The sequence below is a fragment of the Heptranchias perlo genome, chromosome 7 (genome assembly GCF_035084215.1).
Source record: "Heptranchias perlo isolate sHepPer1 chromosome 7, sHepPer1.hap1, whole genome shotgun sequence".
NCBI lineage: Eukaryota > Metazoa > Chordata > Chondrichthyes > Hexanchiformes > Hexanchidae > Heptranchias > Heptranchias perlo.
This window is the reverse complement of record NC_090331.1, coordinates 82,287,689-82,312,634: the sequence shown is the minus strand read 5'-3', so window position 1 is coordinate 82,312,634 and position 24,946 is coordinate 82,287,689. Positions and strand designations below refer to the sequence as shown.

General features: G+C 56.8%; 1 protein-coding gene across 1 annotated transcript in view; it reads left to right on the top strand.

Annotated features, from left to right (window-relative positions):
* Window positions 1-17,523: 17,523 nt before the first annotated feature.
* LOC137323391 (uncharacterized protein KIAA2012 homolog) overlaps window positions 17,524-24,946 on the top strand; it is a 20,788-nt gene continuing 13,365 nt past the window's right edge. Inside the window, exons 1-3 of the mRNA XM_067986871.1 lie at window positions 17,524-17,748; window positions 19,872-20,143; window positions 20,758-20,930. Coding sequence (XP_067842972.1) covers window positions 17,530-17,748; window positions 19,872-20,143; window positions 20,758-20,930 — 664 coding nt within the window. The 5' untranslated portion in view covers window positions 17,524-17,529. The remainder of the gene's footprint in view (window positions 17,749-19,871; window positions 20,144-20,757; window positions 20,931-24,946) is intronic.

The window sequence follows — 24,946 nt, the reverse complement described above, 5'->3', positions numbered from 1 at the left end:
GATGTGACTAGTGGAGTCCCGCAGGGATCTGTCTTGGGGCCTCAATTATTGACAATATTTATTAACGACTTGGATGAAGGCATGGAAAGTCTCATATCTAAGTTTGCTGATGACACAAAGATTGGTGGCATTGTAAGCAGTGCAGATGAAAACATAAAATTACAAAGTGATATTGATAGATTAGGTGAATGGGCAAAACTGTGGCAAATGGAATTCAATGTAGACAAATGTGAGGTCATCCACTTTGGATCAAAAAAGGATAGAACAGGGTACTTTCTAAATGGTAAAAAGTTAAAAACAGTGGATGTCCAAAGGGACTTCGGGGTTCAGGTACATCGATCATTTAAGTGTCATGAACAGGTGCAGAAAATAATCAAGAAGGCTAATAGAATGCTGGTCTTTATATCTAGGACTGGAGTACAAGGGGGCAGAAGTTATGCTGCAGCTATACAAAACCCTGGTTAGACCGCACCTGGAGTACTGTGAGCAGTTCTGGGCACCGCACCTTCGGAAGGACATGTTGGCCTTGGAGGGAGTGCAGCGTAGGTTTACTAGAATGATACCCGGACTTCAAGGGTTAAGTTATGAGGAGAGATTACACAAATTGTGGTTGTATTCTCTGGAGTTTCGAAGGTTAAGAGGTGATCTGATCGAAGTTTATAAGATATTAAGGGGAACGGATAAGGTGGATAGAGAGAAACTATTTCCACTGGTTGGGGATTCTAGGAGTAGGGGGCACAGTCTAAAAATTAGAGCCAGACCTTTCAGGAGCGAGATTAGAAAACATTTCTACACACAAAGGGTGGTGGAAGTTTGGAACTCTCTTCCGCAAACAGCAATTGATACTAGCTCAATTGCTGAATTTAAATGTGAGATAGACAGCTTTTTGGCAACCAAAGGTATTAAGGGATATGGAGTTAGATCACAGATCAGCCGTGATCTTATCAAATGGCGGAGCAGGCACGAGGGGCTGAATGGCCGACTCCTGTTCCTATGTTCTTATGACAGTGTGACCCTGCACAGTGCGATCCCACGGGACAGTGTGACCCTGCACAGTGCGACTCCGCGGGACAGTGTGACCGTGCACAGTGCGATCCCACGGGACAGTGTGATCCTGCACAGTGCGATCCCATGAGATAGTGTGATCCTGCACAGTGTGACCCCACGGGACAGTGTGGCCCTGCCCAGTGCGACCCCGCGGGAGACTATGACCCCATTAGACAGTGTGACCCTGCCCAGTGTGACCCCATGGGACAGTGTGACTCTGCCCAGTGTGACCCCATGGGACAGTGTGACCCTGCACAGTGCGACCCCATGGGACAGTGTGACCCTGCACAGTGCGATCCCGCGGGACAGTGTGACCCTGCACAGTGCGATCCCACGGGACAGTGTGACCCTGCACAGTGCGACCCCGCGGGACAGTGTGACCCTGCACAGTGCGATCCCACGAGACAGTGTGACCCTGCACAGTGCGATCCCGCGGGACAGTGTGACCCTGCACAGTGCGATCCCACGGGACAGTGTGACCCTGCACAGTGCGACCCCGCGGGACAGTGTGACCCTGCACAGTGCGATCCCACGAGACAGTGTGATCCTGCACAGTGTGACCCCACGGGACAGTGTGGCCCTGCCCAATGTGACCCCATGGGACAGGGTGACCCTGCACAGTGCGACCCCAAGGGACAGTGACCCCATTGGACAGTGTGACCCTGCACAGTGCGACCCCATGGGACAGTGTGACCCATTGGACAGTGTGACCCTGCACAGTGTGACCCCACGGGACAGTGTGACCCTGCACAGTGCGACCCCAAGGGACAGTGAGACCCTGCCCAGTGCGACCCCATGGGACAGTGTGACCCTGCACAGTGCGACCCCATTGGACAGTGTGACCCCATGGGACAGTGTGACCCTGCACAGTGTGACCCCACGGGACAGTGTGACCCCATTGGACAGTGTGACCCTGCACAGTGCGACCCCACGGGACAGTGTGACCCCATTGGACAGTGTGACCCTGCCCAGTGCGACCCCATGGGACAGTGTGACCCTGCACAGTGTGACCCCATTGGACAGTGTGACCCTGTACAGTGCGACCCCACGGGACAGTGTGACCCTACACAGTGCGATCCCAAGGGACAGTGTGACCCTGCCCAGTGCGACCCCATTGGACAGTGTGCCCCCATGGGACAGTGTGACCCTGCACAGTGTGACCCCACGGGACAGTGTGACCCCATTGGACAGTGTGACCCTGCACAGTGCGACCCCACGGGACAGTGTGACCCCATTGGACAGTGTGACCCTGCCCAGTGCGACCCCATGGGACAGTGTGACCCTGCACAGTGTGACCCCATGGGACAGTGTGACCCTGCCCAGTGCGACCCCACGGGACAGTGTGACCCTGCACAGTGCAACCCCACGGGACAGTTTGACCCTGCACAGTGCGATCCCACGGGACAGTGTGACTCTGCACAGTGCGATCCCGTGGGACAGTGTGACCCTGCCCAGTGCGACCCCACGGGACAGTGTGACCCTGCCCACTGCGACCCCACGGGACAGTGTGACCCTGCACAGTGCAATCCCATGGGACAGTGTGACCCTGCCCAGTGCGACCCCACGGGACAGTGTGACCCTGCCCAGTGCGACCCCACGGGACAGTGTGACCCTGCACAGTGCAACCCCACGGGACAGTGTGACCCTGCACAGTGCGATCCCACGGGACAGTGTGACCCTGCACAGTGCGATTCCATGGGACAGTGTGACCCTGCCCAGTGCGACCCCACTGGACAGTGTGACCCTGCCCAGTGCGATTCCATGGGACAGTGTGACCCTGCCCAGTGCGATTCCACGGGACAGTGTGACCCTGCACAGTGCGACCCCGCGGGACGGTGTGACCCTGCACAGTGCGATTCCATGGGACAGTGTGACCCTGCATAGTGTGACCCCACGGGACAGTGTGACCCTGCATAGTGCGACCCCACGGGACAGTGTGACCCTGCATAGTGCGATCCCACGGGACAGTGTGACCCTGCACAGTGCGACCCCACGGGACAGTGTGACCCTGCACAGTGTGACCCCACGGGACAGTGTGACCCTGGACAGTGTGACCCCACGGGACAGTGTGACCCTGGACAGTGCGATCCCACGGGACAGTGTGACCCTGCACAGTGTGACCCCACGGGACAGTGTGACCCTGCATAGTGCGATCCCGCGGGACGGTGTGACCCTGCACAGTGCGACCCCACGGGACAGTGTGACCCTGCACAGTGCGACCCCATGGGACAGTGTGACCCTGCACAGTCCGATCCCGCGGAACAGTGTGACCCTGCACAGTGCAACCCCACGGGACAGTGTGACCCTGCACAGTGCGACCCCACGGGACAGTGTGACCCTGCACAGTGCGACCCCACGGGACGGTGTGACCCTGCACAGTGCGATCCCACGGGACAGTGTGACCCTGCACAGTGCGATTCCATGGGACAGTGTGACCCTGCCCAGTGCGACCCCACTGGACAGTGTGACCCTGCACAGTGCGACCCCGCGGGACGGTGTGACCCTGCACAGTGCGATTCCATGGGACAGTGTGACCCTGCATAATGTGACCCCACGGGACAGTGTGACCCTGCATAGTGCGACCCCACGGGACAGTGTGACCCTGCATAGTGTGACCCCACGGGACAGTGTGACCCTGCACAGTGTGACCCCACGGGACAGTGTGACCCTGCATAGTGTGACCCCACGGGACAGTGTGACCCTGCATAGTGCGACCCCACGGGACAGTGTGACCCTGCACAGTGCGATCCCACGGGACAGTGTGACCCTGCACAGTGTGACCCCACGGGACAGTGTGACCCTGGACAGTGCGATCCCACGGGACAGTGTGACCCTGCATAGTGCGATCCCGTGGGACGGTGTGACCCTGCACAGTGCGATCCCATGGGACGGTGTGACCCTGGACAGTGCGATCCCACGGGACAGTGTGACCCTGGACAGTGCGATCCCACGGGACAGTGTGACCCTGCATAGTGTGACCCCACGGGACAGTGTGACCCTGCACAGTGCGATCCCACGGGACAGTGTGACTCTGCATAGTGTGACCCCACGGGACAGTGTGACCCTGCATAGTGCGACCCCACGGGACAGTGTGACCCTGCACAGTGCGATCCCACGGGACAGTGTGACCCTGCATAGTGCGACCCCACGGGACAGTGTGACCCTGCACAGTGCGATCCCACGGGACAGTGTGACCCTGCACAGTGTGACCCCACGGGACAGTGTGACCCTGGACAGTGCGATCCCACGGGACAGTGTGACCCTGCATAGTGCGATCCCGTGGGACGGTGTGACCCTGCACAGTGCGATCCCACGGGACAGTGTGACCCTGCTGGACAGAGCGATAAGGAAACCCAAGTGTAACTCCCTCTCAAGACCACAGGTGGGCACACATTTTTGTTAATTGGGGGGTACTCACCACGAGGAGATTCTGGGCCATGGACTTTAAACTGGTGACTTGTGTCTTTGTTCCGCTAACATCTAACGAGTATTGAATTGGCAGGAGGAGCAGTGAGCGGACCAGACAGAGGGGCAAAGGTCAACTCACGCAGAAGGGGAAAGGTCAACCGAGACAGACGGGGCAAGGTCAATCGCCAACGCCCGGGAGCCCCTGACAATCCCGAGGAGGTGATGCTGGATGAAGATGGAAATCTGCCTCATTCTTATCAGCCTCCGCGTTCATATCAGAACTCAGTCTACAACTCAATGAATGAGGGAGATACGACGCAGGCCATGAAACCCGCTGCGCACGGTAAGGGGTAGACTATAAACCAATCCTCGGGGTGCCCCAACATATGGGCAGAGTGAGCTTCTTATACTACAGGAGGGACATTTAAAGAATCCAAGACTTGCATAACATACAAAGCAGCAAAGAACACGACACTATCCTTATTGTGGACTAAATGATGACCTTCACCTCCTCCCTGTCTGAGGGCTGGCCAGTAAAGCTGACCATTCCTTGGGTAAAGGTCCCTGTCTTTCAATTCCTGCTGTGTTGGCATCAATTCAATTCTTTCCATCATCTCTAGGGTCAAAGGTGATCAGAACTATCAGAAACGTGATATCGGTCCTCCTATTGTCCCAGATTGTAATGAAAACAGTTTTAAAAGTTCGCACATTGGCTCTGAGGAGACCAGTTTGTCCCAGGAGCGCCTGGCTCTCCCCCTGAACAGCAAAACTCAGCTTAAAGGCAACACTTCATTATAGATTATGCTGAATGCCCCACCATGAGTGTTTGATGGGACAGTGTAGAGGGAGCTTTACTCTGAATCTAACCCGTGCTGTACCTGCCCTGGGAGTGTTTGATGGGACAGTGTAGAGGGAGCTTTACTCTGAATCTAACCCGTGCTGTACCTGCCCTGGGAGTGTTTGATGGGACAGTGTCGAGGGAGCTTTACTCTGAATCTAACCCGTGCTGTACCTGCCCTGGGAGTGTTTGATGGGACAGTGTAGAGGGAGCTTTACTCTGTATCTAACCCGTGCTGTACCTGCCCTGGGAGTGTTTGATGGGACAGTGTCGAGGGAGCTTTACTCTGAATCTAACCCGTGCTGTACCTGCCCTGGGAGTGTTTGATGGGACAGTGTCGAGGGAGCTTTACTCTGAATCTAACCCGTGCTGTACCTGCCCTGGGAGTGTTTGATGGGACAGTGTAGAGGGAGCTTTACTCTGTATCTAACCCGTGCTGTACCTGCCCTGGGAGTGTTTGATGGGACAGTGTAGAGGGAGCTTTACTCTGTATCTAACCCGTGCTGTACCTGCCCTGGGAGTGTTTTATGGGGCAGTGTAGAGGGAGCTTTACTCTGTATCTAACCCGTGCTGCACCTGCCCTGGGAGTATTTGATGGGACAGTGTAGAGGGAGTTTTACTCTGTATCTAACTCGTGCTGTACCTGCCCTGGGAATGTTTGATGGGACAGTGTAGAGGGAGCTTTACTCTGTATCTAACTCGTGCTGTACCTGCCCTGGGAATGTTTGATGGGACAGTGTAGAGGGAGCTTTACTCTGTATCTAACTCGTGCTGTACCTGCCCTGGGAATGTTTGATGGGACAGTGTAGAGGGAGCTTAACTCTGTATGTAATCAGGCCGAAAGGGCTAACAGCAGAAAGCTGCGACATGGAACTAACTTTGGACTCGCTGCAATCCCAGACAAGCACCTTTTTGCTGACTGCGCTATTCTCCGTTCTCAGGTTCCATTGATGGAAAATCTGCTCCGATCCCCACCCTGACAGGCTGGTCCCAGTCAGAACGTAGCAGCCTATCTGCAGCTGAGGAGCTTGGGACATCATGCAGTCTCCAAGCAGTGTGAGTGTATTATTGGTGGAACCCTTTAGATCTTTTCGATCTAGGATCCAGGAAGGCTGTGTTTGAAAGGTCACCTGTGGCCCTCGTGGGAAGCTCTCCCCTCTTATCAGCTCCAGGTCCTGCTCTACTCAGGCCCCGCTTGAATCTGCAGACCTGTGCTTCACATCGCAAAATGTGGCTCGAGAGGGAACTGGACAGTCCCCAGGATAACTCTGAGCAATTTTATGTTCAAAATGATGAAGGGTTTAATAGAGTAGATAGGGAGAAACTGTTTCCACTGGCAGGAGGTTCAGTAACCAGAGGACACAGATTTAAGATAATTGGCAAAAGAACCAAAGGGGAGATGAGGAGACTTTTTTTACGCAGTGAGTTGTTACGATCTGGAATGCACTGCCTGAAAGGGTGGTGGAAGCAGATTCAATAGTAACTTTCAAAAGGGAGTTGGATAAATACTTGAAAAGGAGAAATGTGCTCTGGGTAAAGAGCAGGGGAGTGGGACTAATTAGACAGCTCTTTCAGAGACCCGGCACAGGCACGAAGGGCCGAATGGCCTCGTTCTTTGCTGTATCATTCTATGAATCCGAAGATTCTCCTGCGTTCTCCCGCTTTATATTAGAGAGTGCAGATGGCACGGGGACGCAGTTCTGACATGAGAGATTGCTCCCATAAATCAGTCTCTGTACCAGGGACGAGCACTGCAGATCTGGGGGCCTGGGGAAGTGATTTCTAACATTGGCAAGTAGTCGATCGACTGCACTTCCTGTCAGTACACACCCCCGCACTCACCGTCTGTACACACCCCCGCACTCACCGTCTGTACACACCCCCGCACTCACTGTCTGTACACCCCCTGCACTCACTGTCTGTACACCCCCCCCCTGCACTCACTGTCTGTACACCCCCTGCACTCACTGTCTGTACACACCCCCCCTGCACTCACTGTCTGTACACCCTCCCCGCACTCACTGTCTGTACACCCCCTGCACTCACTGTCTGTACACCCCCCCCTGCACTCACTGTCTGTACACCCCCCCGCACTCACTGTCTGTACACCCCCCGCACTCACTGTCTGTACACCCCCCGCACTCACTGTCTGTACACCCCCTGCACTCACTGTCTGTACACCCCCCCCCTGCACTCACTGTCTGTACACCCTCCCCGCACTCACTGTCTGTACACCCCCTGCACTCACTGTCTGTACACCCTCCCCGCACTCACTGTCTGTACACCCCCTGCACTCACTGTCTGTACACCCCCTGCACTCACTGTCTGTACACCCCCCCCCTGCACTCACTGTCTGTACACCCCCCCGCACTCACCGTCTGTACACACTCCCCGCACTCACCGTCTGTACACACCCCCCGCACTCACTGTCTGTACACCCCCCCCGCACTCACTGTCTGTACACCCCCCGCACTCACTGTCTGTACACCCCCCCCGCACTCACTGTCTGTACACCCCCCGCACTCACTGTCTGTACACCCCCCCCGCACTCACTGTCTGTACACCCCCCGCACTCACTGTCTGTACACCCCCCGCACTCACTGTCTGTACACCCCCTGCACTCACTGTCTGTACACCCCCCCCGCACTCACTGTTTGCACAACCCCCGCACTCACTGTCTGTACACCCCCCGCACTCACTGTCTGTACACCCCCTGCACTCACTGTCTGTACACCCCCCGCACTCACTGTCTGTACACCCCCCGCACTCACTGTCTGTACACCCCCCCGCAATCACTGTCTGTACACCCCCCCCCCCCCCGCACTCACTGTCTGTACACCCCCCGCACTCACCGTCTGTACACCCCCCGCACTCACCGTCTGTACACCCCCCCCGCACTCACTGTCTGTACACCCCCTGCACTCACTGTCTGTACACCCCCCGCACTCACCGTCTGTACACCCCCCGCACTCACCGTCTGTACACCCCCCGCACTCACCGTCTGTACACACCCCCCGCACTCACCGTCTGTACACACTCCCCGCACTCACTGTCTGTACACCCCCCCCGCACTCACTGTCTGTACACCCCCTGCACTCACTGTCTGTACACCCCCCGCACTCACCGTCTGTACACCCCCTGCACTCACTGTCTGTACACCCCCCGCACTCACCGTCTGTACACCCCCCGCACTCACCGTCTGTACACACCCCCCGCACTCACCGTCTGTACACCCCCCCGCACTCACTGTCTGTACCCCCCGCACTCACTGTCTGTTCAGCCCCCCGCACTCACTGTCTTGTACGCCCCCCGCACTCACTCTCTGTACGCCCCCCGCACTCACTCTCTGTACGCCCCCCGCACTCACTCTCTGTACGCCCCCCGCACTCACTCTCTGTACAACCCCCCGCACTCACTGTCTGTACAACCCCCCGCACTCACTGTCTGTTCAACCCCCCGCACTCACTGTCTGTTCAACCCCCCGCACTCACTGTCTGTTCAACCCCCCGCACTCACTGTCTGTTCAACCCCCCGCACTCACTGTCTGTCCACCCCCCGCACTCACTGTCTGTCCACCCCCCGCACTCACTGTCTGTACACCCCCCGCACTCACTGTCTGTACACCCCCTGCACTCACTGTCTGTACACCCCCCGCACTCACTGTCTGTACACCCCCCGCACTCACTGTCTGTACACCCCCCCGCAATCACTGTCTGTACACCCCCCCCCCCCCCGCACTCACTGTCTGTACACCCCCCGCACTCACCGTCTGTACACCCCCCCCGCACTCACTGTCTGTACACCCCCTGCACTCACTGTCTGTACACCCCCCGCACTCACCGTCTGTACACCCCCCGCACTCACCGTCTGTACACCCCCCGCACTCACCGTCTGTACACCCCCCCCGCACTCACTGTCTGTACACCCCCTGCACTCACTGTCTGTACACCCCCCGCACTCACCGTCTGTACACCCCCTGCACTCACTGTCTGTACACCCCCCGCACTCACCGTCTGTACACCCCCCGCACTCACCGTCTGTACACCCCCTGCACTCACTGTCTGTACACCCCCCGCACTCACCGTCTGTACACCCCCCGCACTCACCGTCTGTACACCCCCCGCACTCACCGTCTGTACACACCCCCCGCACTCACCGTCTGTACACCCCCCCGCACTCACTGTCTGTACCCCCCGCACTCACTGTCTGTTCAGCCCCCCGCACTCACTGTCTTGTACGCCCCCCGCACTCACTCTCTGTACGCCCCCCGCACTCACTCTCTGTACGCCCCCCGCACTCACTCTCTGTACGCCCCCCGCACTCACTCTCTGTACAACCCCCCGCACTCACTCTCTGTACAACCCCCCGCACTCACTCTCTGTACAACCCCCCGCACTCACTGTCTGTTCAACCCCCCGCACTCACTGTCTGTTCAACCCCCCGCACTCACTGTCTGTCCACCCCCCGCACTCACTGTCTGTCCACCCCCCGCACTCACTGTCTGTACACCCCCCGCACTCACTGTCTGTACACCCCCCGCACTCACCGTCTGTACACACCCCCGCACTCACCGTCTGTACACACCCCCGCACTCACTGTCTGTACACACCCCCGCACTCACCGTCTGTACACACTCCCCGCACTCACCGTCTGTACACACCCCCGCACTCACCGTCTGTACACACCCCCGCACTCACCGTCTGTACACACCCCCGCACTCACCGTCTGTACACACCCCCCGCACTCACCGTCTGTACACACCCCCCGCACTCACCGTCTGTACACACCCCCCGCACTCACCGTCTGTACACACCCCCCGCACTCACTGTCTGTACACCCCCCGCACTCACCGTCTGTACACACTCCCCGCACTCACTGTCTGTACACCCCCCGCACTCACTGTCTGTACACCCCCCGCACTCACTGTCTGTACACGCCCCGCACTCACTGTCTGTACACCCCCCTCGCACTCACTGTCTGTACACCCCCCCCCGCACTCACTGTCTGTACACCCCCTGCACTCACTGTCTGTACACCCCCCGCACTCACCGTCTGTACACCCCCCGCACTCACTGTCTGTACACGCCCCGCACTCACTGTCTGTACACCCCCCGCACTCACCGTCTGTACAACCCCCCGCACTCACCGTCTGTACACACCCCCCGCACTCACCGTCTGTACACCCCCCGCACTCACCGTCTGTACACCCCCCCGCACTCACCGTCTGTACACCCCCTGCACTCACTGTCTGTACACCCCCTGCACTCACTGTCTGTACCCCCCGCACTCACTGTCTGTACGCCCCGCACTCACTGTCTGTACACCCCCCGCACTCACTGTCTGTACCCCCCGCACTCACTGTCTGTACGCCCCCCGCACTCACTGTCTGTACGCCCCCCGCACTCACTGTCTGTACGCCCCCCGCACTCACTGTCTGTACGCCCCCCGCACTCACTGTCTGTACATCCCCCCGCACTCACTGTCTGTACACCCCCCCGCACTCACCGTCTGTACACCCCCCCGCACTCACCGTCTGTACACCCACCCCGCACTCACCGTCTGTACACACCCCCCGCACTCACCGTCTGTACACCCCCCGCACTCACCGTCTGTACACACCCCCGCACTCACTGTCTGTACACCCCCCGCACTCACCGTCTGTACACACTCCCCGCACTCACTGTCTGTACACCCCCCGCACTCACTGTCTGTACACGCCCCGCACTCACTGTCTGTACACCCCCCCCTGCACTCACTGTCTGTACACCCACCCCGCACTCACTGTCTGTACACCCCCCCCCCGCACTCACTGTCTGTACACCCCCTGCACTCACTGTCTGTACACCCCCCGCACTCACCGTCTGTACACCCCCCGCACTCACTGTCTGTACACGCCCCGCACTCACTGTCTGTACACCCCCCGCACTCACCGTCTGTACAACCCCCCGCACTCACCGTCTGTACACACCCCCCGCACTCACCGTCTGTACACCCCCCGCACTCACCGTCTGTACACCCCCCCGCACTCACCGTCTGTACACCCCCTGCACTCACCGTCTGTACACCCCCTGCACTCACTGTCTGTACCCCCCGCACTCACTGTCTGTACGCCCCGCACTCACTGTCTGTACACCCCCCGCACTCACTGTCTGTACCCCCCGCACTCACTGTCTGTACGCCCCCCGCACTCACTGTCTGTACACCCCCCGCACTCACTGTCTGTACGCCCCCCGCACTCACTGTCTGTACACCCCCCGCACTCACTGTCTGTACGCCCCGCACTCACCGTCTGTACACACTCCCCGCACTCACTGTCTGTACATCCCCCCGCACTCACTGTCTGTACACCCCCCCGCACTCACCGTCTGTACACACCCCCCGCACTCACTGTCTGTACATCCCCCCGCACTCACCGTCTGTACACACCCCCCGCACTCACCGTCTGTACACCCACCCCGCACTCACCGTCTGTACACACCCCCCGCACTCACCGTCTGTACACCCCCCCGCACTCACCGTCTGTACACCCCCCCGCACTCACTGTCTGTACACACCCCCCGCACTCACTGTCTGTACACCCCCCGCACTCACTGTCTGTACACCCCCCCGCACTCACCGTCTGTACACCCCCCCCGCACTCACCGTCTGTACACACCCCCCGCACTCACTGTCTGTACACCCCCCGCACTCACTGTCTGTACACCCCCCGCACTCACTGTCTGTACACCCCCCGCACTCACCGTCTGTACACCCCCCCCGCACTCACCGTCTGTACACACCCCCCGCACTCACTGTCTGTACACCCCCCGCACTCACCGTCTGTACAACCCCCCGCACTCACCGTCTGTACACCCCCCGCACTCACTGTCTGTACACCCCCCGCACTCACTGTCTGTACCCCCCGCACTCACTGTCTGTACACCCCCCGCACTCACTGTCTGTACACCCCCCGCACTCACTGTCTGTACCCCCCGCACTCACTGTCTGTACACCCCCCGCACTCACTGTCTGTACCCCCCGCACTCACTGTCTGTACACCCCCCGCACTCACTGTCTGTACACCCCCCGCACTCACTGTCTGTACCCCCCGCACTCACTGTCTGTACACCCCCCGCACTCACTGTCTGTACACCCCCCGCACTCACTGTCTGTACACCCCCTGCACTCACTGTCTGTACACCCCCCGCACTCACTGTCTGTACACCCCCCGCACTCACTGTCTGTACACCCCCCGCACTCACTGTCTGTACCCCCCGCACTCACTGTCTGTACACCCCCCGCACTCACTGTCTGTACACGCCCCGCACTCACTGTCTGTACACCCCCTGCACTCACTGTCTGTACCCCCCGCACTCACTGTCTGTACACCCCCTGCACTCACTGTCTGTACCCCCCGCACTCACTGTCTGTACGCCCCCCGCACTCACTGTCTGTACGCCCCCTGCACTCACTGTCTGTACCCCCCGACCTCACTCTCTGTACACCCCCCGCACTCACTCTCTGTACACCCCCCGCACTCACTCTCTGTACGCCCCCCGCACTCACTCTCTGTACAACCCCCCGCACTCACTCTCTGTACAACCCCCCGCACTCACTGTCTGTTCAACCCCCCGCACTCACTGTCTGTACGCCCCCCGCACTCACTGTCTGTACGCCCCCCGCACTCACTGTCTGTACACCCCCCGCACTCACCGTCTGTACACACCCCCGCACTCACCGTCTGTACACACTCCCCGCACTCACCGTCTGTACACACCCCCGCACTCACCGTCTGTACACACCCCCGCACACACCGTCTGTACACCCCCCCGCACTCACCGTCTGTACACACCCCCCGCACTCACCGTCTGTACACACCCCCCGCACTCACCGTCTGTACACACCCCCCGCACTCACCGTCTGTACACACCCCCGCATTCACCGTCTGTACACACCCCCACACTCCCTGTCTGTCTGTACATTCCCCCATTCACACCCTGTCTGTACACCCTCCACGCTCACACTCTGTCTGTACACCCTACACTCACTGTCTGTCTGACACCGTCCGCGTTCACGAGCATGAAGCAGCCCTGGTTGTGTTCCTCCAGGTGTTTAACTGCGGCCATCCTCTGTTCTGTGTAGTGACAATGAAGGCTCCCCCAATCCCCGCAGAAGGGGACATCTTCTGGTAAAGGATGGCCTCATGGCTGCAGGTGATTCTGGGACAGACGCAGAAGATCAGGAGGCCGAACTGTGGAACAAACTCAGCGAGGGAAGCACTGAAATCAAGGCCGTGAGTTGGACAGACCGGAAATCCTCTACATCTAGGCCTAAATAGTTAGCTGACAAAGCCTGAAAATGGCTGCCTGGCCAGAGGCCTGGGCGCAGGTTTGCCCTGCCTGAGCAGGGGCCTGGGAGTAGGTTTGACCTGTAAGGTTGCTAACCCTCCCGGATAGTCCTGGAGTCTCCAGGGATTAAAGGTCAAACTCCCCAGACACTGCAGAAAAACAACTCGGGAGAAAAATCACAGGGGCATCAAAAAATGGTGTGTTATCATTTTCATTGAACAGTTCCGTTATAAAAATATTGAAGATAGGGAAAGTCGGGAGGTCATGTGATGAAACCTCCAGGGATACATCCAGCTGCTTGAGCTGTGACTTGGGAATGAGTGAATTTTCAGGGCTGAGGCCTGGGACTGGGTTTACAGGCTGGGCTGAGGCCTGGGACTGGGTTTACAGGCTGGGCTGAGGCCTGGGACTGGGTTTATTGGCTGGGCTGAGGCCTGGGACTGGGTTTATTGGCTGGGCTGAGGCCTGGGACTGGGTTTACAGGCTGGGCTGAGGCCTGGGACTGGGTTTATTGGCTGGGCTGAGGCCTGGGACTGGGTTTATTGGCTGGGCTGAGGCCTGGGACTGGGTTTACAGGCTGGGCTGAGGCCTGGGACTGGGTTTATTGGCTGGGCTGAGGCCTGGGACTGGGTTTATTGGCTGGGCTGAGGCCTGGGACTGGGTTTACAGGCTGGGCTGAGGCCTGGGACTGGGTTTACAGGCTGGGCTGAGGCCTGGGACTGGGTTTATTGGCTGGGCTGAGGCCTGGGACTGGGTTTATTGGCTGGGCTGAGGCCTGGGACTGGGTTTACAGGCTGGGCTGAGGCCTGGGACTGGGTTTATTGGCTGGGCTGAGGCCTGGGACTGGGTTTATTGGCTGGGCTGAGGCCTGGGACGGAGTAGGTGACCATCCAGCCTGAGGACAATGTAGGAGTAAATATTTGTAAAATTGCTTTCTCTCTACAGAAGAAACAAAAGAGCAACAGAGAGAAAAGAAAGAAAAATCCCAAACAGGATCCAAGTAGCCAGAGGAGCACCTCTGTGCCCAGCAGCTCAGAAGGGCCGAGCAGCTCATTGAGACCAAACCGGGCACCGGGGCCAAACAAACCATCGGGGCCGAGGAGCTCATTGAGAGCAAACCGGGCACCGGGGCAAAGCAATGAGAAAAACAAGAACAATGGACGAGCTGAATTTGTTGTAGGTGAGCAATGTAGGAAATGATGTCACTGGATGACCCTGTGACTCCTGATGATGTCACTGGATGACCCTGGGACTCCTGATGATGTCACTGGATGACCCTGGGACTCCTGATGATGTCACTGGGTGACCCTGAGACTCCTGATGATGTCACTGGGTGACCCTGAGATCCTAATGGTGTCACTGGGTGGTCCTGTGGTTCCCGATGATGTCACCGGTTGGTCCTGTGGTTCCCGATGATGTCACTGGGTGGGCCTGTGGTTCCCGATGATGTCACTGGGTGGGCCTGTGGTTCCCGGTGATGTCACTGGGTGGGCCTGTGGTTCCCGGTGATGTCACTGGGTGGGCCTGTGGTTCCCGATGATGTCACTGGGTGGGCCTGTGGTTCCCGATGATGTCACTGGGTGGGCCTGTGGTTCCCGATGATGTCACTGGGTGGGCCTGTGGTTCCCGGTGGTGTCACTGGGTGGGCCTGTGGTTCCCGATGATGTCACTGGGTGGGCCTGTGGTTCCCGGTGATGTCACTGGGTGGGCCTGTGGTTCCCGGTGATGTCACTGGGTGGGCCTGTGGTTGCCGGTGATGTCACTGGGTGGGCCTGTGGTTCCCGGTGATGTCACTGGGTGGGCCTGTGGTTCCCGGTGATGTCACTGTGTGGGCCTGTGGTTCCCGATGATGTCACTGGGTGGGCCTGTGGTTCCCGATGATGTCACTGGGTGGGCCTGTGGTTCCCGATGATGTCACTGGGTGGGCCTGGGGTTCCCGATGATGTCACTGGGTGGGCCTGTGGTTCCCGGTGATGTCACTGTGTGGGCCTGTGGTTCCCGGTGATGTCACTGGGTGGGCCTGTGGTTCCCGGTGATGTCACTGGGTGGGCCTGTGGTTCCCGGTGATGTCACTGGGTGGGCCTGTGGTTCCCGGTGATGTCACTGGGTGGGCCTGTGGTTCCCGGTGATGTCACTGTGTGGGCCTGTGGTTCCCGATGATGTCAGTGGGTGGGCCTGTGGTTCCCGATGATGTCACTGGGTGGGCCTGTGGTTCCCGGTGATGTCACTGGGTGGGCCTGTGGTTCCCGGTGATGTCACTGTGTGGGCCTGTGGTTCCCGGTGATGTCACTGGGTGGGCCTGTGGTTCCCGGTGGTGTCACTGGGTGGGCCTGTGGTTCCCGGTGATGTCACTGGGTGGGCCTGTGGTTCCCGGTGATGTCACTGGGTGGGCCTGTGGTTCCCGGTGATGTCACTGGGTGGGCCTGTGGTTCCCGATGATGTCACTGGGTGGGCCTGGGGTTCCCGATGATGTCACTGGGTGGGCCTGTGGTTCCCGGTGATGTCACTGGGTGGGCCTGTGGTTCCCGGTGATGTCACTGTGTGGGCCTGTGGTTCCCGATGATGTCACTGGGTGGGCCTGTGGTTCCCGATGATGTCACTGGGTGGGCCTGTGGTTCCCGATGATGTCACTGGGTGGGCCTGTGGTTCCCGATGATGTCACTGGGTGGGCCTGTGGTTCCCGGTGATGTCACTGGGTGGGCCTGTGGTTCCCGATGATGTCACTGGGTGGGCCTGTGGTTCCCGGTGGTGTCACTGGGTGGGCCTGTGGTTCCCGGTGATGTCACTGGGTGGGCCTGTGGTTCCCGGTGATGTCACTGGGTGGGCCTGTGGTTCCCGGTGATGTCACTGGGTGGGCCTGTGGTTCCCGGTGATGTCACTGGGTGGGCCTGTGGTTCCCGGTGATGTCACTGGGTGGGCCTGTGGTTCCCGATGATGTCACTGGGTGGGCCTGTGGTTCCCGGTGATGTCACTGGGTGGGCCTGTGGTTCCCGGTGATGTCACTGGGTGGGCCTGTGGTTCCCGGTGATGTCACTGGGTGGGCCTGTGGTTCCCGATGATGTCACTGGGTGGGCCTGTGGTTCCCGATGATGTCACTGGGTGGGCCTGTGGTCCCCGGTGATGTCACTGGGTGGGCCTGTGGTTCCCGATGATGTCACTGGGTGGGCCTGTGGTTCCCGATGATGTCACTGGGTGGGCCTGTGGTTCCCGATGATGTCACTGGGTGGGCCTGTGGTTCCCGGTGATGTCACTGGGTGGGCCTGTGGTTCCCGGTGATGTCACTGGGTGGGCCTGTGGTTCCCGATGATGTCACTGGGTGGGCCTGTGGTTCCCGGTGATGTCACTGGGTGGGCCTGTGGTTCCCGATGATGTCACTGGGTGGGCCTGTGGTTCCCGATGATGTCACTGGGTGGGCCTGTGGTTCCCGATGATGTCACTGGGTGGGCCTGTGGTCCCCGGTGATGTCACTGGGTGGGCCTGTGGTCCCCGGTGATGTCACTGGGTGGGCCTGTGGTTCCCGGTGATGTCACTGGGTGGGCCTGTGGTTCCCGGTGATGTCACTGGGTGGGCCTGTGGTCCCCGGTGATGTCACTGGGTGGGCCTGTGGTTCCCGGTGATGTCACTGGGTGGGCCTGTGGTCAAACACTATTTGCCACTGACCTGCTGTCACTCCAATGACTCCCCTGTCCCAAGTCAGTCCGGGAGCTGACTCTCTTGATCCTCTTGATTACTTTTTAATTAGTTTAACCAGATGGAAGTGAATGAACAGCAGCCACACTGAAATTTAAAAGTAAACAAAACCTGTCCTTCATTTCTTTAGGAAGACCCAGGGAAAAAAAAGTCCAGCAGCGTGACGTGTCCCAGATGAAGCAGCGAAAAGAACCTTCCAAACTGGGGAAGAAGGAGGCAATGAGAAGTGGTGAGGAGGAGGAGGAGGAGGAAGAGGAGGACACACAGTGCAGCTCAGGGGCAGACGGCCTCCGGCATTCACCGAGCAGAAGGAACAGTCGGACCCCACTGCCAGGGGTCACGGCATTCACCGCTGACCAGGACCCGAACTCCCACTTCACCCACACCACAACTACAGACCCAGCAACAGATCAGATGAGGTGGAGAGAACGATCGGGAGTAAGTGACACAGGGAGAATATATCTCAATAGAATTTACACAAACTACGGGAAGTGCACAGTAGGTCAGTCAGCAGCAGAAAGGGAAAGATACAGGTATGCTCTAGGGGAGAGGGTTCGTCACAGCTGTTGTGATGAAGTGTCTCTGATCTTTTAATCTGGCTTGCTGTTTCCAATTAAAGCCTAAGCCACAGTTCACTCAGCATTTTCTGTTTGTATCTTAAATGTCAGCGATGTGGAGTCTGATATGAAATCGCACATCTTGGAACATCAGCAGAATTATCCCAGACAAAGCAGTACAGAGCAGAGCCACAGGTTACACAGACACAGGCAAGCTCCCTCTCCACTGTCCCATCAAACACTCCCAGGGCAGGTACAGCACGGGTTAGAGACTGAGTAAAGCTCCCTCTGCACTGTCCCATCAAACACTCCCAGGGGAGGTACAGCACGGGTTAGAGACTGAGTAAAGCTCCCTCTACACTGTCCCGTCAAATACTCCCAGGGCAGGTACAGCATGGGGTAGATACAGAGTAAAGCTCCCTCTACACTGTCCCATCAAACACTCCCAGGGCAGGTACAGCATGGGTTAGATACAGAGTAAAGTTCCCTCTACACTGCCCCATCAAACATTCCAGGGCAGGTACAGCACGGGTTAGATACAGAGTAAAGCTCCCTCTACACTGTCCCATCAAACACTCCCAGGGCAGGTACAGCATGGGTTAGATACAGAGTAAAGTTCCCTCTACACTGTCCCATCAAACACTCCCAGGGCAGGTACAGCATGGGTTAGATACAGAGTAAAGTTCCCTTTACACTGTCCCATCAAACACTCCCAGGGCAGGTACAGCACGGGTTAGATACAGAGTAAAGCTCCCTCTACACTGTCCCATCAAACACTCCAGGGCAGGTACAGCACGGGTTAGATACAGAGTAAAGCTCCCTCTACACTGTCCCATCAAACACTCCCAGGGCAGGTACAGCATGGGTTAGATACAGAGTAAAGCTCCCTCTACACTGTCCCATCAAATACTCCCAGGACAGGTGCAGCACGGGTGAGATACAGAGTAAAGTTCCCTCTACACTGTCCCATCAAACACTCCCAGGGCAGGTACAGCATGGGTTAGATACAGAGTAAAGCTCCCTCTACACTGTCCCATCAAACACTCCAGGGCAGGTACAGCACGGGTTAGATACAGAGTAAAGCTCCCTCTACACTGCCCCATCAAACACTCCCAGGGCAGGTACAGCACGGGTTAGATACAGAGTAAAGCTCCCTCTACACTGTCCCATCAATCACTCCCAGGGCAGGTACAGCATGGGTTAGATACAGAGTAAAGCTCCCTCTACACTGTCCCATCAAACACTCCAGGGCAGGTACAGCACGGGTTAGATACAGAGTAAAGCTCCCTCAACACTGTCTCATCAAACACTCCAGGACAGGTCCAGCACGGGTTACATTGATCTACTGTTTCTCTCCAACCCCTTGCTGGGAATAATTAATGTGCCATACTTCCTGCAGTGACAAAGATTGAAAGGAACAGTGGGGTAGAAATTGACATGGGTTGGGCAACTATGAATAACTTAGCAGTGACACCCGTCCACTCTGCATGCGTTCGGGCCTAGTTAAATTCAGGGTAATTTTTCAGGCGTCCCTTGTGGCCACCTAAAAAAAGGCATTTGGCGCTTTGCATATGTAAATGAGGGGCCCAAAGCCTGTTTTCGCCCCTCACTGGGCCTGTTCCGCTCGCGATTCCTCACCGGCCGCCCACGGAAGCAAAGTTTATTTTCTGATAAGATATTTATATATCGTTGTGGAGCCAGAGTTTTTCCCCCTCTCAATTCCGACAGCACAGTCCTCGCGATTGCCCTTTCCTCTCTTGGGACTTTCCTTCAGGCTGCTGATGGCGAGGTAAAGGGGCCGCTTTTCTTCCTGGTAAAATGGGCCAACCGCCTGCAGAGCCGGCAGCTCGCACAAAACTTGTTACTGAGGCCAGAGGACCGATCTCGGGCCCACCTCGGGCCTTCCGGTTCAGGCTCCAAAAACGGGTATAAAGCGATTTCACCCCAGTAATTGCGTTAAAATCTAACCGGAGCCTTTTACTAACTGGCTTTGTGCCCAATTAGGAAAGCACTGAGCATCTGCAGGGAGCTACACCTGTACCAGGGTCAAAGCACTTTACGCAGCCTGGGAATAGCAGGCTGGAGGGTGGGCAGAGGCCCGATTGGGAGCAGAGGCTCGATTGGGAGCAGCGGGATCGCAGCGAGCAACTGGATCGCAGAGAGCAACTGGATCGCAGAGAGCAACTGGATCGCAGAGAGCAGAGGCGACTGGAGACAGAGCAGCGAATCCAACAAGAACTGGATGACGAGCAGAGGAGGAAAGAACAGGAGATCAGGTAACAAGAGGTTGTAGATGTGGATAAGTGAGGTTTAAATTATTGGTTGTCGGGTTTGTACAACAGCTTACCCACTCGCAGTCTGAGACACACGCAGGGCCCATGCTACGTGCAGGTGGCGCACTCAGGATCCCAGACAGCCCCTCACAGTGTGGGGAGCCAATTACCCATTCCCAGGATCTTCACCCTCTCCTCAACTCAGATGCCTGAAGCTCAGTATCAGTTTGGTTGCCCTTTTCTGCACTGCTTTCAGTACCTGGATATCCCTGCGATAGTGCGGAGACCACCTGGAGAACTGGGTATAAATCTGGGCCCTGATACGGTCACACCGAGAGCATTGGGTACAGTTCTGGGCCCTGGTATAACTCTCTCCCTCAATTGTCCAGGCCTCTTACTGTTAGATGTTTCTCCTCTGCCATCCCTGAGGAATGAAGGAGGAATGTGTGGCCCACTCTGCTCGGCGCTGTGCACTGGGACACTAACGGATCAAACATCTGGCCGCTACATCCCCCACTACAAAGATATTAACCGCAGGTGTAAAGGTTGCCGTGGTAACCGTGCGAGCGGGGACCCCAACAACCATTTGCCCGTCTCACTTTGGTTGTGATTCACAGGTTTAAAAGGCAACAACACGAGCACGAAGTGATAGAGCAGGAGGAGGCCGAGCAGAGCCAGAGAAGGGAGGAGCAGCGGGAACGTGAACGGGAACACAGACAACAAGAGCAGTATCAGAGGAGGTTCCAGGAACTGCAGCAGAGTAAGGAGAGGAGCCTGGCAGAGAGAGCAGGTGTGTGAGCAACTCACAGGGTCCCACGAATCTACTGCAGACACCAACACAGCTTTCTGCTCCCATTAACCCACTGTGTGCCGTACATGTACAGAAGCTACTGAGATACACACGGGCCGTACTGTATCAGACGGGAGTGACTCGTTTCCTTTTACCCACTGTGTACTGTCCATGCTGGCTGAGTCCTGAAGGACATTGCTGCCAGTCTGGGCCTGCGGCAGGTGGTGAGCGAACCAACACGAGGGAAAAACCTACTTGACCTCGTCCTCACCAATCTACCTGTCGCAGATGCATCTGTCCATGACAGTATTGGTAGGAGTGACCACCGCACAGTTCTTGTGGAGACAAAGTCCCATCTTCGCACTGAGGACACCATCCAACGTATTGTGTGGCACTACCACAGTGCTAAATGGGATAGATTCAGAACAGATCTAGCAGCTCAAAACTGGGCATCCATGAGGCCATCAGCAGCAAAATTGTATTCTAGCACAATCTGTAACCTCATGTCCCGGCATATTCCTCACTCTACCATTACCAACAAGCCAGGGGATCAACCCTGGTTCAATGAGGAGTGTAGAAGAGCATGACAGGAGCAGTACCAGGCGTACCTAAAAATGAGGTGCCAACCTGGTGAAGCTACAACTCAGGACTACATGCATGCTAAACAGCGGAAGCAACATGCTATAGACAGAGCTAAGCGATTCCGCAACCAACGGATCAGATCAAAGCTCTGCAGTCCTGCCACATCCAGTCGTGAATGGTGGTGGACAATTAAACAACTAATGGGAGGAGGAGGCTCTGTAATCATCCCCATCCTTAATGATGGCAGAGTCCAGCATGTGAGTGCAAAAGACAAGGCTGAAGCGTTTGCAACCATCTTCAGCCAGAAGTGCCGAGTGGATGATCCATCTCGGCCTCCTCCCGATATCCCCACCATCACAGAAGCCAATGTTCAGCCAATTCGATTCACTCCACGTGATATCAAGAAACGGCTGAGTGCACTGGATACAGCAAAGGCTATGGGCCCCGACAACATCCCGGCTGTAGTGCTGAAGACTTGTGCTCCAGAACTAGCCGCGCCTCTAGCCAAACTGTTCCAGTACAGCTACAACACTGGCATCTACCCAACAATGTGGAAAAATGCCCAGGTATGTCCTGTCCACAAAAAGCAGAACAAATCCAATCTGGCCAATTACCACCCCATCAGTCTACTCTCAATCATCAGCAAAGTGATGGAAGGTGTCATCAACAGTGCTATCAAGCGGCACTTACTCACCAATAACCTGCTCACTGATGCTCAGTTTGGGTTCCGCCAGGACCACTCAGCTCCAGACCTCATTACAGCCTTGGTCCAAACATTGTCAAAAGAGCTGAATTCCAGAGGTGAGGTGAGAGTGACTGCCCTTGACATCAAGGCAGCATTTGACCGAGTGTGGCACCAAGGAGCCCTCGTAAAATTGAAGTCAATGGGAATCGGGGAAAACTCTCCAGTGGCTGGAGTCATAGCTAGCACAAAGGAAGATGGTAGTGGTTGTTGGAGGCCAATCATCTCAGCCCCAGGACATTGCTGCAGGAGTTCCTCAGGGCAGTGTCCTCGGCCCAACCATCTTCAGCTGCTTCATCAATGACCTTCCCTTCATCATAAGGTCAGAAATGGGGATGTTCGCTGATGATTGCACAGTGTTCAGTTCCATTCGCAACCCCTCAGATAATGAAGCAGTCCGAGCCCACATGCAGGAAGACCCGGACAACATCCAGGCTTGGGCTCATAAGTGGCAAGTAACATTCGCGCCAGACAAGTGCCATCTCCAACAAGAGAGAGTCTAACCACCTCCCCTTGACATTCAATGGCATTACCATCACCAAATCCCCCACCATCAACATCCTGAGGGTCACCATTGACCAGAAACGTAACTGGACCAGCCATATAAATACTGTGGCTGCAAGAGCAGGTCAGAGGCTGGATATTCTGTGACAAGTGACTCACCTCCTGACTCCCTAAAGCCTTTCCACCATCTACAAGGCACAAGTCAGGAGTGTGATGGAATACTCTCCACTTGCCTGGATGAGTGCAGCTCCAACAACACTCAAGAAGCTCGGCACCATCCAGGACAAAGCAGCCCGCTTGATTGGCACCCCATCCACCACCCTAAACATTCACTCCCTTCACCACCAGCGCACTGTGGCTGCAGTGTGTACCATCCACAGGATGCACTGCAGCAACTTGCCAAGGCTTCTTCAACAGCACCTCCCAAACCCGCGACCTCTACCACCTAGAAGGACAAGGGCAGCAGGCATGTGGGAACAACACCACCTGCACGTTACCCTCCAAGTCACACACCATGCTGACTTGGAAATATATCGCCGTTCCTTCATTGTCGCTGGGTCAAAATCCTGGAACTCCCTTCCTAACAGCACTGTGGGAGAACCGTCACCACACAGACTGCAGCGGTTCAAGAAGGCGGCTCACCACCACCTTCTCAAGGGCAATTAGGGATGGGCAATAAATGCTGGCCTCACCAGCGACGCCCACATCCCATGAACGAATAAAAAAAATGTACAGGAGCTGACACTAAGACATGCACGGGCCATACGGTACCAGACGGGAGTGAATTGTTCCCTTTTACCCGCTGTGTACTGTCGATGTACAGGAGCTGACACAATAATTAAAAAGGCGAATAGAATGTTAGCCTTTATGTCCAGAGGGCAGGAATACAAAGGTTTGGACGTTATGTGCAGTTATCCAAAGCTCTGGTTGGACCCCATCTGGAGTATTCCATTCAGTTCTGGGCACCGCACCTCAGGAAGGATATGTTGGCCTTGGAGGGGGTGCAGTGCAGATTCACCAGAATGATACCGGGGCTAAAAGGGTTAAATTATGAGGACACATTGCACAGACTAGTCTGGTATTCCCTTGAATATAGAAGATTAAGAAGTGATCTAATTGAGGTGTTTTAGATGATTAAAGGGGTTTCCAGAGTAGATAGAGAGAAACTATTTCCTGTGGTGGGAGATTCCAGAACAAAGAGGCATAACTTTAAAATTAGAGCTGGGTCGTTCAGGGGTGATGTCAGGAAGCACTTCTTCACACAAAGGGTAGTGGAAATCTGGAACTCTCCCCCCCCCTCTCCGCCAAAAAGCTGTTGAGGCTGGGGGTCAATTGAAAATTTCAAAACTGATATTGATCGATTTTGCTAGGTAAGGGTAATAAGGGATATGGAACCAAGATGGACAGATGGAGTTAAGATACAGATCAGCCATGATGGTGGAACAGGATCGAGGGGCTGCATGGCCCACTCCTGTTTGTACGTTCCCATGTCCCTATGTTCCACACATGGGCCGTACAGTACCAGACGGGAAGATGATCCAAATTAGGTGACATTAAGCTTGGGTTGAAACACCTGTAGATAGGAGGAAGGGAAGGAAACGTAAGGCTGAGGGAGGAGCAGAGTTCTACAGTTTGACGTCCTGGGAAAGAATGAGTTAAAGGGGGCTGGAGCAAGGGGAGAGAGAGAGGGGGCTGGAGCAAGGGGAGAGAGAGAGAGAGGATGGAACAGGGGAGGGAGAGAGGGGGCTGGAGCAAGGGGAGAGAGAGGGGGCTGGAGCAAGGGGAGAGAGAGAGGGGGCTGGAGCAAGAGGGGAGAGAGAGAGAGAGGGCTGGAACAGGGGGAGGGAGAGAGAGGGCTGGAACAGGGGGAGGGAGAGAGAGGGCTGGACCAGGGGGGAGGGAGAGAGGGGGCTGGAGCAAGGGGAGGGAGAGAGAGGGGGCTGGAGCAAAGGGGAGGGAGAGAGGGGCTGGAGCAAGGGGAGAGAGAGGGGGGCTGCAGCAATGGGAGAGAGAGAGAGAGAGGGCTGGAGCAGGGGGAGAGAGAGAGAGAGGGGGCTGGAGCAAGGGGAGAGAAGGGGGCTGGAGCAGGGGGAGAGAGAGAGGGCTGGAGCAATGGGAGAGAGAGGGGGCTGGAGCAAGGGGGAGAGAGAGAGGGGGCTGGAGCAAGGGGAGAGAGAGAGAGAGGGGA